General features: G+C 40.5%; 1 protein-coding gene across 2 annotated transcripts in view; it reads right to left on the reverse strand.

Moving 5' to 3' along the window:
* SLC35D1 (solute carrier family 35 member D1) overlaps positions 1-20,270 on the reverse strand; it is a 55,332-nt gene that overhangs the window by 5,614 nt on the left and 29,448 nt on the right. Inside the window, exons 9-11 of one of the 2 annotated variants that reach the window (XM_032649085.1) lie at positions 18,752-18,819; positions 17,540-17,618; positions 13,643-13,725 (exon numbers count right to left, since the gene is read on the reverse strand). In XM_032649085.1, coding sequence (XP_032504976.1) covers positions 13,643-13,725; positions 17,540-17,618; positions 18,752-18,819 — 230 coding nt within the window. The remainder of the gene's footprint in view (positions 1-13,642; positions 13,726-17,539; positions 17,619-18,751; positions 18,820-20,270) is intronic. The other variant, XM_032649093.1, reaches the window with a different exon arrangement.

Here is a 20,270-nt window from a genome sequence, read left to right on the forward strand (position 1 = left end):
GCCCGCGCACTGCAACGAGGAGTAGCCCATGCCCTCCGCAACTAGAGAAAGCCCGCGCACAGCAACAAAGACCCAAAGCACCCCAAAATAAACAAAATAAATAAATAAATTTATTTTTAAAAAATGGTTAGGGCTTCCCTGGTGGCGCAGTGGTTGAGAGTCCGCCTGCCGATGCAGGGGACATGGGTTCGTGCCCCGGTCCGGGAAGATCCCACATGCCGCGTAGCGGCTGGGCCCGTGAGCCATGGCCGCTGAGCCTGCGCGTCCGGAGCCTGTGCCCCGCAATGGGGGAGGCCACAACAGTGAGAGGCCCGAGTACCGCAAAAAAAACAAAAAAAAAAAAACAACAAAAAAATGGTTACATCTGGACGGTAAGGTTATAGGTGATTTCTATATGTATTTTCTACATTTTCAAAAGTAATCATTCAAGACAAAAGAAATATTTTTAATAAGAGTAAAAAGCATCCCAATAAGTAAGTAAACATGCAGACCCTGGGGAGATTTCACAGAGTTGGTTTCTCTCCCACTAGAATCAAGGTCACAGTGGAGAGAACCTGTCATCTGAGCCCTCAGACTCTGAGCTGGTTGCTGCTAGCCCTCACACTTGTCTACCACACCTAATGGCAGGAGGGTTCATTCTTTTGCGACAGTGATTATTCTTGTCTACTCTCACCTGGACTACATAGCCTCCTGCCCCAATCACTAAACTGAAAGCAAGCTGGAGAAGCTCCAAGAGCCGACATGCTAAACTGCCCTGACCAGCTCTGCCACCAAGCCTGCCACCTGTGACTCCCTAGGGTCTCCAGCTGGCAGCCTAGCCTACACTCTTTCAGATGTCTCCATCCTGGATTTGGCCCCCACCTTCTACCTGACCACCTGATTCATAAATTTGCTGCTTATCTGAAATTAGTTCTATTCTCCTCTGGACTTTGGCATCCCGGTCCCAGGAGGGTAAAAGCTGCATAGCTCCTGCAAATAAGGAAGCAAGATCAGGCATTTAGGGTACTAAATAATCAAATTGTGACCATTTATTAAAGTCTACTACATGCCAGGCATTTTACATACATCTCCTGCCACTATAATATCCCTTCAAGGTGCTCATTTTAGGGATGAAGAAACTGAGTCCCAGAAGTCATAAGTTACCTTGCTCAGGGTCACAAAGCATCTTAATGATGGACCAGAATAAAACCCAAGTCTGTCTGATTTTCTCCACTGAATCGGCTTCCTCCCTATAGCCCCTGCTCCACTTGATAGTGCAGGTACCTGGCTTTATACTGTTCCCATCAGCCTATGAATTTCCCAAGGCTTTACTCTTAGCTCTACAGAGTGCCTTACACAGGCCTGGCACTTTGTAGCAGCACAATTAAATAACTGCTGAATTGAATATCTGCTATGGCCCCATTCAAAGAAAGGAGCCTCATGAACCCATCCCTGGGCCAGAGTTCACGGAGCTTCATCTTTTCCTTCATCTGGTTGCTTTCTTCCATTTCTTTTTTTTTCTTCTTCTTTTTTCCTTTCAGAATTTGATCCGACTCTTCTGGAAACTTTTCTTATTTATCTAATGCATCAAGTAGATGATTTCCTTGGTAGCTGGGCTAGGACCCAAGGAGACAGACAGCCTACCATAGCCTTCCTGATCAAAGCTAAACTTCTTTGAGGTTCACATGCACATCTACATGATAGTCAATTTCCCTTTGCTTCCAACCCCGCAAAAAAGTAGAAGGAATGCTCTTTCTTACTTTCATCCTATCCTCCTCTAGATCCCCTCTCTTATGACAACCTAAAACATAACAATGCTCTCTTTTATTTCTCCTGTCAAGACAATCTATTATGTTCATGTTAAGCCGATTTCACCTAAATAGAAATAATGGAGCAATGTAGGATAGAAGAAGACAAAGAACGCCCTGGAATTCACTCTGGACTTCCTCCTTACGGCGATCCTGGGACCCTATATCCCTAGCGTAGTTAGTGTGACAAAAAACATGGACTCTGGAGTTAGGTGTTGGTTCAAATCTTGAATGTAACTGCTAGCTCTGTGCCCCTGGGCAAATCTGTTAATCTCTCTTGAGATTCTAGTTCTGTACTAAAAAGATAAGAATAATACTATCTACCTAGACTTGTTTGAAGAATAAATGAGATAACACGTATAAAGAACCAGGCCCTAATCCTGGCACACAGAGTAAGTAATCAGGAAATATTTATTCCCTTCTCCCCACTTCCATGTAAGCTCCAATACTCACAGGCTAGAGGCGAGATGCATTGTTAACAAAAGGTACAGTGGTATGATAAGGTATAATAAGAAGATTCCTGATGCAAGAAAAGGGCATCTTGTTACCACAGAGTTGTTTAAATAACCAGAGCAAAACCAAAACACAGAAACCATTATTCTTAACTCTGGAGATTAAAGAGTACAGACTGTTCGGGTTATCACAAGTTCCAACATGAGGCAATAATAAAAGGCTTTCATCTCATCTTTATTCCTGACCTGATCATTATCAAACGTTTACATCTTCAGAAATGGCCTTTCCTGAATCACCTGAAAAGAAGTAAATATTCATCGACAAAGACACCATGTGCCAAAAAGCAAGGATGAGTTAATGCTGTGGAAAAATATAAATTGCTTCCTAGAAGCTTTGGGAATGTGGGGAAGCTGGAAGGAGGAGATGAGGAGGACTAAGAAAAGAAAGGGAAAAAACCCAATTTGGGGGGGAAAGGCCTACATCTAAATTTTTATACATCACTATCAAGTGATTTTGAATCAAAATCTGCTACTTCAAAAAACTTCTCATTAATCTACTGGCTCTACAAATATTCACATTAAAGTTGACCTCTGATACTTTGGAATTGGTATTTATATATTTATATATTCGACAATCCTAAACACTGATTGTTAAAAATCTTAAGCAATTCTCCATCTGCCTAATATTCAGTGAATATTGTTAATTCACTGAGACCTGCTGTGGCAGACACAGCCAGGAAAGAAACAGAAGAAAGAGACAAAGCAAGAGTGTCCTGCAGACAGGAGTCTAGCTAGAATGCCACAAGCCTGGCTGGCAAGTGCCACTTCACCTGCTCTGATCCGCTTCTGATCTTCCAGAGATCAGGCAAGTACAACCTACCTCTCCGAGACCTACGCAGCCATGGACATGTTTACCAGCCTCATACGATTAGAAATCCATCCTACAAACATATACTAAAAACGCCCCTCCATGTAGCAGCTCCATGGCCGCGGACAAGAGTCTGAAGGAACAGGCTGTCTCCATCTCCCCCTGCAGCTGACTTGTCTGTTCACCGGTGTAGCCAGGTAGCTCTGCCTCTTAGATTAGACCCTGCCTTCCATATTCCATGTGTAAAATATGTCAACCAGTATCAAGACCTATGAACTAAGACAGTTTGACTTTTACTGCGATTTCCTAATACACGCAATTTCTGCCAAATAATTGAGGCAGGGCCTCTGAGTACATTCCTCCTACAGTGACCAGGGACACCCCATCTTCACTCCACACGCAGCAGCTGCTGGGGACCCTTTTCTCATCTTTCTCACCAGGCACATAAAGCAGAGCTATGCTGCCTCTTCATCTATCTTCCAGAGCTCCTATCTGAACAAAGGGAAACAGAGAGGTGACACAGGGTTGACTAGAAAGCATTTAACTGTGGGCTCTGTGACATTTGCAAAATTCTATAATGTGGGGCAAGTTACTCTCAGAACCTCTCAGAACCTTAGTTTCCTCATTTGTGAAATGGTGATTAGACTACCACCCTTACAGGACTGATGTGAGAATTAAATTATATAATTTATTTATATAACAATGTTATATATAATTATATGTTAAACCATATAACTAAACTACAGACTTAATAGGACAACAGATCATTTTCAAAAGGTTAATCAGCATACAGCAAACATCCAATAGGGGTAAGAGTCAAAATGCTACGGCATACCAGGGACGAATACTGCCAAACGCAGAAAGAAGAAAGGGGTTTTGGCAGTTGTCACTTCTCCCCCATCTCTGTGGCTGCACACCAATTTATTCATCCAGAAAGTCAAGGAGTCCTAAGTATAGTAAAACCTTCCTGGTTTTGTCATCCCAATTAGACCTTAATTGTATTATGAGTAAGCAAGACTTGACCTACCCTCTACCATCTGTAGTGTATTAGTAACTCTCAGAGTATTTTCCTAGCTGGGTATTCATCCTTCCCATTATGAGACATTCAAGGCACTCTGCACTCGGGCACCAACCTACTTCTCTAGCACAGTCAGCCCTCGGTACCTGCAGATGTAGAACCCACAGATACAGAGGGCTGACCACGGGACTTGAGCATCTGCAGATTTCGGCATCCACGGCAGGTCCTGGAACCAATCCCCAGGAAATACTGAGGGAGGCCTGTTTCACCCTTGTGAAATACGTCTTGCTCTAGCTGTACTGGAGTTCCTACCAGCACCTCCCCAGCCTCCACCCAACATCTGCCTTTCCAGCCCCACACTTCTGCTCACGCAGTACTGCGTGGCTGGAATACCCTCCCTTCTCTTTCTCACCTCTCCAAATCCTACCCACTGGTCAAGTCCTGGCCTAAGTATCCTTTCCACTGTGAAATCTCCCAAGCAACTCTGTGTGATTTTAGCTCCTGAGACTACCACAACCTTTATTACTGGTGCCAGTCTGGATAGATACTTTGTGACCTTTGAGTGATGACAGCTGTTGAAAGCTCTTTTGAGGGAATGTATTAAAAGGGCCTCGGCATTGCTATTATTAATGCCATATAAATGCCTAATGTTATTATAAATGCTATGTGATTCCTATATAAATGAAAGCCATTACTATTAATATAAACATTTCACACTTCCCCTCTTTTGGTCTCATCACAGTAGCCAGGGTGGTCCTATTAAAATTAAATCAGATCATGTCACTCCTCTATTCAAAATCCTCCAACTCTCTTCCTATCTCTTAAAAGTTGTCCCTAGGGGTCTTCCCTGGTGGCGCAGTGGTTGAGAGTCCGCCTGCCGATGCAGGGGACACGGGTTCGTGCCCCGGTCCGGGAGGATCCCACATGCCGCGGAGCAGCTGGACCCATGAGCCATGGCCGCTGAGCCTGCGCGTCCAGAGCCTGTGCTCCGCAACGGGAGAGGCCACCACTGTAACAGTGAGAGGCCCGCGTACCGCAAAAAAAAAAAAAAAAAAGTTGTCCCTAATCTGCCCCCACCCCATTACCTCTACGGTCCCATCTCATTTCAGGCACTCCACTCCCACCTGCCACACTGGCCTCCTTGCTGGTTCTTGAACACACCAGGCACACTCCCACTTCAGGACCTTTCCACTTGCTCTTCCCTCAAGAAATCAGTATGGCATCTTTGATACTAATCAACTCGGAGCTGAGTCCAAACTACTCAAGCATTTCCATCATTTTCTCCCCTACTTCTGTTCCTTTTTCTTTCCTGCCTCTTAAAACAACTTAAAATGAGGGTAGAGAACTCCCATCAGAACTTTTAAAAAGATAATATATTTTATGTGTTTCCTACACCTGGAAGAAGTTCCTTCAAATGTCATTAGTCTTCTGCAAAATAACTTTAGACCTAATGACCACATGACACAGTTTCACAGGACTTCCTCAGGGTGAATCAGAGAAGTTTAGTGGCAGAACTAGGATAGACAACTCTAGCTTAAAAACTGAGCACATGAAAACTGAGGTCATGAAAAGTGAACTATATATAAATAGCTAGCAGCAGTACCCATAACAAAACACACATTTTTGGGCTATATTCTATTTCAGTGCTCTTCTGTAAGGAATTATACTATAACCAAGGGCTAGCTAACCTCCCTACATCCTATTTAAAAGTCCAAGTTATTCTAGTGAGATGCCAGTTATTTAACTCTAAAAAGCCTGGTAACTGTTGTCCTCTCTCTCTCCAAATGAGAGAACTACTAAGTAAAATGTCCTTACTTCAGGAGTAAGGACATGTCCTTACTTGTAAGTAAGGACATGTCCTTACTTGTAAGTAAGTAAGTCCTTACTTGAAGTAAGTCCTTACTTCAGGAGAAGCCTAGAACCAGAAGAGAGTCTGCTAGGATGGAATTATTCAGGAGGAGAAGTCTGGAACCAGGAAGCAACACATCCTTCTAAGGAAACAGGCAAAGGAGTCCACAATGAACGAATTGTAGATTCAGGCGCTGGGCAGAGATAGCTAGACCAAAGTCCTCAGAACCTAACTCTGGAGCTAGACTCTGAGCTGCACCATGGCCCACCCCGAAGACTGCATAGACTCTAGTTTGGTGTCAGAAGCTACAGTAAAATGGGTTGTGTTACACAAAAGGAGGCCGACTTAAGAGTTATATAACCAGTATGATGACACATCCTGAAGGGATATGAAAATAAGTTCATTCATCTATTCACTATTTACTAGATTGCAGTTAAGAAAGTGTGGAAGGCAATCAAGGATTGAATATTTACCAGCTGGGTAGTATGTGGCAAGTTTCTCAGCCCCACTATGAGATGGAATATACACAGCATCTGTCTCAGAGGGCTGTTTTAAAGATTAAGTATGGAGTACTTAGGGCAATGCCTAAGCATAAAAAATATTGTCTGGTATTTTGTTATTATTATTACTGGTTGGATGCCTATTATGGACCAGGAACTGATAAATACTGACACAACTATAAATAAGACAAGTGGTTTCTACCCTCAAATAGCTGAGAATCTAAGGTAACAATGGCTACATATGGTTTACTTAGGTTACATTACAACTAATCAGTCATTTACTGAATGATAATTCATTAAGGGGTGAGAACTTGGACTCTGGAGTCTAACGCATTTGGGTTAAAATCCTTTAATGACTTACTAGCTCTGTGACCTTGGCAGAGCTATGAGTGAATGCACCATGTCTCTCTGGAGCACGATGCCTGGCACACAGAAACAGGCTCAATGCATGTCTTCAGAATCCATTCAACTCAAACTTTCTAAGCCTCAGCCTCCTCATTTATAAAACAGTGATAATAAAAGAACTTCAAAAGAGTGTTATGAAGAATTAGGCAATTCAACAAAGAACAGTATTTTCAACAAAAGGTACTGGAACAATTGGATATCTATATTAAAAAAACACATACACAGGAAAAAGAATCTTCATCCAGACCTCACACCACATATAAAAATTATTACAAAACAGGCTATATACCTAACTATAAAACCTAAAACTGTAAAACTTCTAGAAGAAAATATAAGAGAAAATCTTCGTGACCTTGGGTTAGGCAGAGATTTCTTAGACACAGCACTGAAAGCACAACCCATAAAAGAAAAAAGAACTGGTAAATTAAACTTCATGAAAAATTTTAAATTTTGCTCTTCAAAAGAGATTAAGAAAATGAAAAGCAAGCCATGACCGAGAAAAACTACTTGCAAGTCACACATCTGATAAAGGACATGTATCCACAATATACCGATATAAGGAACTCTCAAAACTCATTAAGAAAACAACTCAAGTTTTTGAAATGAGCAAAATATTTGAATAGCCATTTTACCAAAGAATACATACAGATGGCAAATAAGCACATGAAAAGATGCTCAACATCATTAATCATTAGGGAAATTAAAACCACAATGAGACACCACTACAGATCTATTAGAATGTCTAGAATTTGAAAAACAAAGACAAACTGACGATACCAAGGGCCAGGATGCGGAACAATTAGAACTCTCATACACGGCTGGGGGTTACACAAAATGGTACAGACACTTTCGAAAATAGTTTGGCAACTTCTAACAAAGTTAAATATACACTTACCATAGGGCCCAGAAATTCCACTCCTAAGTATTTACCCAAGTGAAATGAAAACTTATGTTCATACACAACTTTTAAACAAATGTTTTAGCAGCTAACACAAAACACCTAAAAACTGATAACTATGCAAATAACTTTCAGCTGATGAATGCATAAACTGTGATGTATCCATAATGGAATACTACTCAGCAGTAAAATGGTACAAACTACTGATACATGCACACCACAGAATCTCAAATGCAGCATGGAATCTCACATGCAGTATGTTAAGCAAAAGAAGTCAGACCAAGAGCTACATAACATTATGTATCATTATATGACATTCTGGACACCATATGGATAGAAAACAGATCTTTGTACGGGGAGAGAGGGTCAATGCAAAGGGACATAGGGAGATTTTGGGGGGTAATACAATTATTTTATACCTTGAATTGGTGGTTACATAACTGTAATAGTTGGTTACATAACTGTATGCATTTGTCAAAACGTGCAGAACTGCACAGGAAAAGGGGGACATTTTACTGTATTTAAATCATATGTTAATTTTTTTTTTTTTTTAATGGAAGGGAAAAAAAAGAATCACAGATAAAGATAAGCTCCAGAGATTCTACAAATTCTAGCCCGGGCAGTTATGGGGATGATGATATCATTATCTGGAGAGGATACATTACTCGGGCCAAAGCCACGGGCCAGAGCCCAACCTCTGAAGAAAGTACAGAAGCGTGTTCTGTCACCACCCTTCACTATTCATTCCCCACTTGCTCTGTTGCTTTTTTGGGCTTGGGTGAACATGCACTAATTGGCCACTGGAAAAAGGCACTTAGGGGAGTTAGAGACAGCCAGGCTCCCCACAGAGCCCTACTGAAAAAAGAAAAAAAAAAAGCCTTCATAAATCACAGTATCAAATTTGAATGGAGCCTGAGAAGCCAGCAATGCAAACCTCCTGCTTCCTGGAATTGAATCATATCAGAGGGGGCTATTTAAACTTTCCTTAAAACAGCAAAGAAACCAGGCAGGGTGAAGGGGAGCTAGATGCATCTGAGTTTAATCAGAGAATCCTTTAAGAGTACAGTTTAATTAGTGATTTCCTTCAAAGTGCAATCAGCCAAGGATGGACTGACACCATGTCCAATCAAAGTGAAATCTATTAAGTAGCCAATTTAAGTTTGGTTTTCACATTTTAAAAAGAAGTAATATTCACAACCTATGAGTCTGCTTATTAACTAGTGGAAGATAAGTCAAAAAAACCAATAAAACCATAATTTTCATTTTAAAGAGAAAAAGTGAAAGAAAAAAAGGCAACATATACTTTCCTTTACAAATGCTGTAAAGCATGTTGTAATGGAAAGAGTATTTGAAACAGAAGGTCACCTGGATTTTAATCCCAACTCTGCAAATAATTTGAACGCTGACTGGTGACTAAGTATACCACTTATTGTCCTTAACCTTATAATGAAACAGAGATTGAAGAGATACGGCATATGTAGGGCTTCCCTGGTGGCGCAACGGTTGAGAGTCCGCCTGCCAATGCAGGGGACACGAGTTCGTGCCCCAGTCTGGGAAGATCCCACATGCCACAGAGTGGCTGGGCCTGTGAGCCATGGCCGCTGAGCCTGCATGTCCGGAGCCTGTGCTCCGCAACGGGAGAGGCCACAACGGTGAGAGGCCTGCGTACCCCAAAAAAAAAAAAAAAAAAAAAAAGAAGAGATACGGCATGTAAAATTTATTACAATAAAATGTGAAAGCAATTAGGAATTATTAAAAATACTACAGAGGAGAAGAGTACCAATGACATCATTATCAACTAACCTTGCTAGCAAACAGTACTGTTTAACCAGAACTATAATGCACTACTTAACACAAAAAGAAATTCCACTGGAAGAATTTTCAAGATGTTATGTATGTTAGGCTGACATACGTTGTAACATTCCAGCATACTCAGGCACTTCAAAGTTTTTTTTAAGTAGCCTGAAACGTGAAAAAAAAAAAAAAACCTAATATTTCTTATAAGATACTATAAGAGATTTGAATTGCAGATATCTGAAAATGCAAACAGCAGCTTTTATTTCATTTTGACTATCGAGTTCTCATTTGAAGGGGACAAAAAGAAAATCAAGGCATCTCTGAATCGGGTCTATAATGTGTCATAATGATTCTTTAATCTAGATTTTTAGAAATGAAGGAAACTTAGGCCACATCCAAAGTCAAAACTGGTTCACCATGTTGATCCTTACAGCCTGGCCCTTCTTCACAGCTATTAATGAAAGAGACTGATATTTACTAAGCATAGATGTGAAGCGATGAATCAGGTACTTTACATTCACTGGATTATTTCATTCCAACAACTCTAAAGAGATAGGTATTTCTATCCCAAACACATAAGAAAACTGAAGCTCAGAAAAGATAAACAACTCTTTCAAAATCACACAGGTAGCAAGCATCAGAATTGTGACTCTGACCAAGATCTGAGACTCAGCTACTCATCTTCCTTCTATAATATGCAATCCTCAGGTATACTTACATACCCATCCTCTCACCAACTCCTACCCCACAAGTAAAAAATGATTTTTCCTCTAAAAGGCGAACAACAATAGTGGCAAATAAATGTCAGGGAAGGGGAAACAATGAATTACTAACCTATTAATAATATTAGTATGGAATATTAAATTCTCATATTGATTCATAAGAAAGGTAGAATAGGTATTATCATTTGTTTACATTTGAAAGGTAGAATAGGTATTATCATTTGTTTACATTTGAAAGGTAGAATAGGTATCATTTGTTTACAATTACTAACCTATTAATAATATTAGTACTGAATATTAAATTCTCATATTGATTCATAAGAAAGGTAGAATAGGTACTATCATTTGTTTACATTTGAAGAAATAAAAGCTCAAGAGAAGTTATATACTTTCTTGCAAATTAAAAAAAAAGATACTACCATATTCTAGAAAAGAGCTTTATAGTTTCCAAAGTGTTTTTTTACCAATCCATACAGCAATATACAGCAATCCAATCAAGCAAATATTTATTAAGCAATGGCCAGGATTCATTCTAGGAGCTTGGGAAACGTGAGTGAAGAATACAGGCAGAGATCCATACCCTCACAGAACTTACATTATAGCAGGGGAGATAGAAAATAGGTAATATATATAAATATAAATAGAAAAGTAGAATAAGAGGGTTTGGGAGTATCAGAAGAGGAAGAGCAGGCTGCAATTTTAAATAAGGTGGTCGGGATAGACCTCCTTGAATAGGTAACATTTGAGCAAAAATTTATAGGCATAAAGGAATTAGCCACGCAAAGTATCTGGCAGTATAATGTTCCAGGTAGAGGAAATATCCTGTCCAAGCACCTAAAGAGAGAGCATGCCTTGTATTCTAAAGGAACAGCAAGGAGGTCTGTGTAGATGAAGTGAGGTGAGGGAGAAGAGAAGCAAGAGTTGAGCTTGGAGGACAAGAGGGGGATAGATCTTGTAGGGCCTTGTCAGGACTTTGGGACCTGGAGAGACATGGGGGAAGGGGAGTAAAAAGAAGAGTGACATGTTCTGACTTACCTTTTACAAGGAATATACTGTCAACTCTTGAGAACTGACTAGGGGTGGGATGGGGGGATGAGTTAAACCAGGGATACAAGTACACAAGACTAGGCAGTAATCTAGGCAAAAGATGTTGGTAGCTTAGATGATGATGGAAGTTATGCACATGGTGAAAAGTGATATTCTGAAGGCAGAACCAACAGAATTTGCTAACAAACTGGATACTGGGTATAAGACAGAAGAGCCAAGGATGACTCCAAGGCTTTTGAACTGAGAGGCTAGAAGGATGGAGGCTCCATCAGCTGAGATGCAGAGGCTGTGGAGGTGGAAGAGACTTTGGAGAAAATGAAGGAGTTCAGTTTTTGACATGTCAGCCAGAGATGTCAAGTGGGCTACTACATATAAAAGTCTTGAGTTCAGGACAGAGGTCTCTAAAATTTGAGAATTTTAAAGCATATAAATAGTGTTTAAAAGCATGAAATTCAAAATTCTCAAACTGAAAAAGATCTTTCATGCAAGTCACCCTCATCACTGTTGAAGATAAAGTCTAAAGAAATGCAGTGATATGTCCAAGGTTAGACACATATAAAGCAACTCTAACAGAGCTGGTATTCTTTAGCCTGGAATTTTCTTGAGAACACTGCATTGACATCTAGCACAATAAATAAAGGATTATTCTTTGAAGGCTAAATAAAAGGGGTTCAACTTCCAGAAAAGACTCCCCAAAAACTGTGGATAAAATATGGAACCACTGTCTCCCTTTTCTTAAAAAGCATTATTGAAAGACGTGAAATGTATAGTTTAAAGACAGCCTCTTCAATAAGTGGTGCTGGGAAAACTGGACAGCTACATGTAAAAGAATGAAATTAGAACACTCCCTAACACCATACACAAAAATAAACGCAAAATGGATTAAAGACCTAAATGTAAGACTAGACACTATAAAACTCTTAGAGGAAAACACAGGAAAAACACTCTTTGACATAAATCACAGCAAGACCTTTTTTGACCCACCTCCTAGAGTAATGAAAATAAAAACAAAAATAAACAAATGGAACCTAATGAAACTTAAAAGCTTTTGCACAGCAAAGGAAACCATAAACAAGAGGAAAAGACAACCCTGAGAATGGGAGAAAATATTTGCAAATGAAACAACAGACAAAGGATTAATCTCCAAAATATACAAACAGCTCATGCAGCTCAATATCAAGAAAACAAACAACCCAATCAAAAAAATGGGTGGAAGCCCTAATAGACATTTCACCGAAGAAGACATATAGATGGCCAAGAGGCACATGAAAAGATGTTCAACATCACTAATTATTAAAGAAATGCAAATCAAAACTACAATGAGGTATCACCTCACACCAGTCAGAATGGCCATCATCAAAAAATCTACAAACAATAAATGCTGGAGAGGGTGTGGAGAAAAGGGAACCCTCTTGCATTGTTGGTGGGAATGTAAATTGACATAGCCACTATGGAGACCAGTATGGAGATTCCTTAAAAAACGAAAAATAGAACTGCTATGTAACCCAGCAATCCCACTACTAGGCATATACCCTGAGAAAACCATAATTCAAAAGGACACATGTACCCCAATGTTCACTGCAGCACTATTTACAATAGCCAGTTCATGGAGACAACTAAATGTCCAATGACAGATGAATGCATAAAGAAGATGTGGTACATATATACAATGGAATATTACTCAGCCATAAAAAGGAACGAAACTGGGTCATTTGTAGAGATGTGGATGGTCCTAGAGTCTGTCATACAGAGTGAAGTAAGTCAGAAAGAGAAAAACAAATATCGTATATTAACGCATATATGCGGAATCTAGAAAAATGGTACAGATGAACCTACTTTCAGGGCAGGAATAAAGACGTAGAGAAGGGACATGTGGACACAACGGGGTGGTGGTGGGGAAAGGAAGGGTGGGACAAACTGGGAGATTAGGATTGACATATAAACACTACTGTGGGTAAAACAGATAGCTAGTGGGAACATGCTATAAAACACAGGAAGTTCAGCTTGGTGCTCTGTGACGACCTAGATGGGGTGGGGTGGGAGGGAGGGGATATACGTATACATATAGCTGATTCATTTCACTGTACAGCAGAAATTAACACAACATTGTAAAGCAATTATACTCCAATAAAAAACTTTTTAATAAAAAAATATATATATAGTACATTGCAGGCACTCCATAAATATTTGTCTAATAATAAATGAACAAATTTGCTGTGAAACAGTCTAAGCTTACCGTGACTATTTGACAATCCAAATCCACTCATCAAAGTGGTTACAGTTAAATATTTTTACTTACCTGATATTTAAGCCAATGAAGTTTGTCCATGTGAAAATGTAATCTCCACCAAAGACCATTCCGATATAAGTTATTAATATATTCTAAAAAGAAAAATGGCAATATACTGTTTCATAGGTTTAACTGAACTTTTTCAATATTCATATAAACTCATCCATACAAAGACCCAAACATATATCCTTAAAATACAAAAACAAATAAACAGAAAATAACAAAAACCCAACGACCCTAAAATGAGTGTAGTATGAGCATGAACATTAACTAATTAAAAAACAATGACATCAGTCTCTTCCCAGTCTCTCTCTGAAAGCTAAATGCTTTCACTGATACTGAAGAATACTAAAAAGATTATCAAACTTTCCCTGCCCTGTGGCACGCGCTGACATTATCAATCTAGAAAGAAAAGCACTGCTATTACTAGGGGCAGATAACACCAAGGCACGTTTAGCAATCTCAGAGAAGAGTGCTTTTTTCCTCCCATAGAGGTAGCAGTTGACTTGCCAGGGGAGAGTGAAGAAGGAAAATCTGCTTACATGCAAGCATCTTTCCCTCTTTCTTGAAAAGGAAAAAAGGGATGGTGGGGAATTTACCAACTCAAAGACTGTTTCTAGAGCAATCTTCCTTGGCACCTTAAAAAACCACAGGGGAAGTCATCTCAAAGTAGCATACCTAAAATCACCTCTCCCAACTCCCTTAAACTCCCAGGTGTAAACATCTTCTGCTTATCTCACTCCCTTTTTGGCTTGTGAGATCTTACTTCTTAGACCAGGGATAGAACTGGGCCCAGGCAGTGAAAGCATCTGGCTCCCTTTTAATTATCCTCAGACCGTAAAGGTGATATAAAGTTTTCCAGGGCTTCCCTGGTGGCGCAGTGGTTGAGAGTCCGCCTGCTGATGCAGGGGACACGGGTTCGTGCCCTGGTCCGGGAAGATCCCACATACCGTGGAGCGGCTGGGCCCGTGAGCCATGGCTGCTGAGCCTGCGCGTCCGGAGCCTGTGCTCCGAACGGGAGAGGCCACAACAGTAAGAGACCGCGTACCGCAAAAAAAAAAAAAAAAAAGTTTTCCAAAGTTTCATCTCTTATTTAGTTCTTCCCTAACCTCTCTTCTTTCACATTAAGTCACTGCCTCCCTCTGTGCTATTACAACTGCCAGAAACGGTAAATGTCACAAATATTTTTAGCACCTGGGCTCTCTCCGATTAGACCTATGAAGCAGAAAGTATAGTGCCACAGTGTTTTTAAGAAGCCAAAAACAAACTTCAAAATTATTTTTTTAATGGAGTATGCTTTGAGAGAGCACTCAAAATTATGTCAGCCTCTTCTAGGTCTAAGGATGGAGACAGAAAGTTATTTTAGAGCAGATTTTCTTATTATTTGAGAGGAAAAAAATAAAATTAAATACCATGTAACAGTAAACAGGGTTGGTAGACAACTTGGGAAAATGTGTAACAGGACCTCTTGGAATACAGAGATCCAGGGAAAAGAGAGATTAATTTGCATAAGCTGCCCAAGGAACTTCAGAAAGGGAAAGGACAGAGAACTCAACCCTTGTTGCTCAAAATCAGTCAGAAGTTAGAAAAACTTTTTTTGAAATATTTATTTATTTATTTGGCTGCGCCAGGTCTTAGTTTTGGCATGCGGTATCTTTAGTTGTGGCATATGGGATCTAGTTCCCTGACCAGGGATCGAACCCTGAGTGCGGAGTCTTAGCCACTGGACCATCAGGGAAGCCCCAGAAGTTAGAAAAACTTCAAGTATATATTAGGGTATCCTAACCAAGGTTTTCTATCAGAAAAGACACTCATGTTCCCAAAGCAGAACTTACCAGGAAGCACAGAAGAGTCTGCGCTGGTAGCTCAAAACTAAGACCGCAATCTCAGCCTTTAGCACACCTGAGACTCAGCTGGAAACCCTGATGATTTCCATGTCCTACTTTAGAGATTCTGATTCAATACATCTGAGGTGAGCCTAGGAATTTCCGTGTTTAACTAGCTCTCCTAAGTAATTTTCCCACCACACTCAGGCGAAACAAGGAATGCTGACCCAAGGGTTTATGGGGTTAGGATCCTCAAGCACAGAAGGAAGCCTGAAGCCTGCTGGGGAACAGTAACTGAGCTACAAGGGCTGTAACTGGGAGGCTAATGAAAGAAGCTCCACTGTGTCCTGAAACACTCCAAACCAGCAAGGACATCAGGGTACTCCCATCTGTCTGAAGGTATAAGACATCCTTTAATAGCAAAACCACATGGCCGTGAGAAGCAACAGCAATTATAAACCACAGCTGACCCTTGAACAAAGCAGGGGTTAGGGGTGCAGTGGAAAATCCGACTGTAACTTATGGATGGCCCTCCTTGCCTGTGATTCAGCATCTGTGGATTCAACAACCACAGATGGTGCAGTACTGTGATATTCACTACTGAAAAACATCCGAGTATTAAGTGGACCAGAGCAGTTTAAACCTGCATTGTTTAAGGGTCAACTATAATCAGATAATCCATTTTTTCCCCTCCCTCTAGAGTTTGGAAGTAAAACTGCTCCCTTTGGACTAAGTTCATACAGTTCTGTGGGAAGGAAGAAATATCAAAAGAAAAGTACTGGACTTTATGGTAATGAGAGCATGACTGTATTTGTACCCCATGCTAATAATGATAAAGAACGTACACTAAGAGATTCTAAGCAAATAGGTTTAGTGATCTGCTAAATAACTTTCCCTCACCATCCTTCTTCTTGGTTAAAAACATGGCACCAACTGTTCTGTCTCTCATGTTCTTACTGTTTTTATTCTGAAAAGGCAAGTCATCTACTTTGCTCTTGAAGCACTCACTTTACAAAAACCGAAACAGGGCTGAGAGCTAATTTGGGGGCTGAAACTGTCTCAGCCAGGCCAGGCCTTTGAATACCTATCTCTAGCTTTCACGGGAAGTCACACAACTACTTGTTATAGTTTAATTTAGAATTCTATTCACACCAAACACTCCAAATCCATGATTTGAAGACACAGACCTTCTGAAGTTTTAACCCAAATCTAGTTTCTAAAATGAGGTCAGGCAGACACAACTCCACTGGGGGTGTAAAGGGAAACATAGCACAACAGTACAAACTTTGCCTCTGTAACCCCTTCCCTCGCTATTGACAAATGGGGCACCAGAAAGTAAGTTCCAAGGGCAACTGCACTCTTTCCTCCAAATGATCCAGGACCTACCTCTATCCTGCTTTTCTTAGAAAGCAAGCCTACCTCACTAATTCTTTTGGAATTCAGGGATGCTGTGGCCTCTTCCATCTTAAAGCACCAGAATCACAAAGTCAGATGAAAGAGGCCTCAGGCTTCAAGTCACTAACTGCAGCTCAATATTCAAGTCAGCTTGGCTCTCCTGGCTGAAGACAAATGAGCCTCCCTCAAATAAAATGGATCAGGAGGAAATGACATCACTGGAAATGTCAGATACAGCTTTTAAAAGTGGGCCATTTAAGGTTTGGCTCACGCTTAGGAAAACTCGCTGGATTAGCTTTTGGCAGGCATCCTTTTCCTACAGAACAGCCAGAACTCAGTGAGGCAGAGAACAATTCTCATTGGGAGTTAAAGGGACAAACCTATCAGAACCAAGCTAGTCATCTGCTCTGTGAGAAACAGGGCTGACTCTCCTTCCTCTGCTCTGAGATGACACATTCTCCTTTTCCCATACTCCTCAGACCTAAGTTGCCTGGAAGTAGAGATGATGCTTTCCCTGAGTTCTCAAGGATTGTTCTAGCAACCACCCCACAAGTCGTCAAACTACCAAGGCAACACATGAGGAAATAAGAATGATGGGGCTTAAGGCCACAGCCAGATGTATTTTAGAGGAACACTTTTCAAATAAAGAAGGCACCCAAAAGAGAACAGTATTTTTTCCACTCACCTTAATACAGCCAACTATTGTAGTTGTAAGAGCAGAATTATACTGAGTGCAGAGTACTGTGGCATACATCAAGATAAATCTGGAAAAAAGAAGGAAAAGGTATCTTATAAGTAAGATTCAACTGCTGATTTTATAATAACCTGTAGCCAAGAGAAACAGTGTTGGCCATGCCAGTACATTCTACTAGTCACCCACTGACTGTGAGCTTTCCCTACTCCACTGCTGCTTATACTGCAGCTTCAGAATTTTTTTTAATTTCATTAAAGAGAAACACACGTACATTTAACGATCAGGTGCTTTTCCCAGCTACCGCACCCAAACCTTGAAACCACCATTCACAATCATGAGTACTCTTTTTAAATCACAGTCTTAATTCACCTAACCCAGATAGAAAGCTCAGGACTCACAGACCCTGGCTCAGGTGTGCATGTCACTGTGAGGCCAATATGATTCCAGACCAGGGTGAAGGCAAGAGAGATTCTTAAGGATGGAAGAAAAGCAAATGAGAACTACTTTAAGAGGGGATATAGTTCACTTAACAACCAAGTGGCAGCAGTCAGCAGCCCCAGATTTTACAATGAGGCTTCGAAGCCTGACTCAGTACCAAGGTATCATGTCAACTTTATTTTGAAGCATCCAATCACTATGTACCTAGCCTGTGCCAGATCTGGTCACAAATATCGAGTGAAATGACTGGTTGAGGGAAAAAAGCATTAGGGATATTTGGAGGTGAAGAGAAGAGGCAGATAACAGCACATTTGCAGATATCCTCTTGCCTTCTACAACCTGGCAGGGAGAAGTCAGCCCTAAATTCAAAGGCTGCCACTGCTACCTACTAATTCTGCAAACTTAAGACAATTTACTTGAATTCTGGGCCTGCTTTCTCATAGGTAAGGGACAACAATATCTGTCAAATGGTCAACGTAGAAATAAAAGTAAATAATGCATGTTGAAATATAATGGTGCTTATCACATACTATCTTATTGGGTAAATATTAGTTTTTTTCCTTCATCCTTCTAAGCATGACTTTGAGATCAGTTTGGTAGCCCTGAGGGCACATTCCCAAGGGTGGTGAAACCACTTGAATCTGGAGGTTTATCCTAAGCTGATACACTCAAGAGACAGAACAGGATACTAAGGAATGAGGCAAAAAGACACTAGAACAAATCTGCCTCGAAAAACTATCTGTTAACAAGGCAGCAAAGGCTTACCCCATCACACAAGAGAGGGTGAACTGCAGAAGAAAGAGGGTGTCGGCCCAGCCTTCAAAATCCATTGCCTGTAATACACAAGAAAGCCCCGGACTTTACAGCAGGCTCTCAACATCAGCCGTTCCACTCATTAACCCAACTCCTGTGCACTTTTGCTCCCGCCACACTCTGACACATACATACATTTCCCTGCATCGCTCCAAGCATAGTGATGTTCAAGAATGTCATATACATGAGGCTGAATCAACAAGCAGTTTCGTAAGGTTTTCTCCTTTCCAAAATATGTAAGGTGAGGGAGATTTTGTACTTCTCCCTGTTGGTACAAGGAAACTGATATCTGCTTGAAGGCACAAGTCATGTCCTACTAATCTCAGCAGTTTTCCCAGATGGCTGGTATTAAATAAAGGCTTTCTCAAACCCTAAAACGTATTTCTTCCCTGTAATGTGCGAAAGCTGAAGTACAGCCTTAGTTACACAAATTCAGCTGAGGTCTGTCCAGGAAGAATTCCTATTTTAAAACAGTTGATTTTGTAAAAGCAAGATTTCTGTTGTTCTGTTTGTTTTGAAGCCAAAAGCAAAGGAATGAATAGAAATGACAGGTGCATTGATCATCTCATTTCTCATCCAATAGGGAGGGTTTGTCTCTCAAGTACATAATTTCTCTTGCAATATGAGTTTGTCAGGCAAATATGAGAAACGCTCCACTTTTTCTCTCTCTGCCAACCTGTCCAGCTTCAACTCTTACCACTTCAACATAAATCTCACAGCTCCAGGGCTCCAGCAATACCAGGCTCCTTGTGGTTTATAAAACATAACCTGCAGTTTCAAACTCACATGCCTTCGCCTGGAATACCCTTCCCCTCTACATTCATCTGACTCCTGCTCACCCATCAAACTAGAAGCCAAGCAGCTCCTTCGTGGGGCTTTCCCGGAACAAGAACACCTTCCTTTGTGCCTCATCAGGACTTCTCTTCAGTGCTCTTATCTCTCTGAACTGCAAATCTTTCTACACCACATCTACAGACTGTGAGCTCCCTGGTGGGAGGAACCACATCAAATTAACTGAATCACATTCCGAACACAGCATCTGACAGACAGTAGACATTCAATTTGTTTATGGTTCTTTGTTGAGGCGTAACATATAAAAAATAAAATTCACCAATTTTAAGTATGTAATTCAATGAGTCTTGAAAAATATATAGTCATGAAACCACCATTACAGTCATGATAAAGAAATTTCGGCCTAAAACCATGAAACCTAGAAGAGAACACAGGGAAAAGCTCCTTACCACTGGTCTTGACAATAATTTTTTGGCTATGACACCAAAAGCACAAACAACAAAAGCAAAGATAAGAGGGACTACATCAAACTAAAAGGTTTCTGCACAGCACAGCAAAATAAACCATCAACAAAATGAGAAGGCAACCTACGGAATGGGAAAAATTATTTGTAAACCATATATCTGATAAGAGGTGAATAGCCAAAGTACATAAGGAACTCATATAACTCAACAGCAAA

The sequence above is a fragment of the Phocoena sinus genome, chromosome 1, assembly GCF_008692025.1.
Source record: "Phocoena sinus isolate mPhoSin1 chromosome 1, mPhoSin1.pri, whole genome shotgun sequence".
Taxonomy (NCBI): Eukaryota; Metazoa; Chordata; class Mammalia; order Artiodactyla; family Phocoenidae; genus Phocoena; species Phocoena sinus.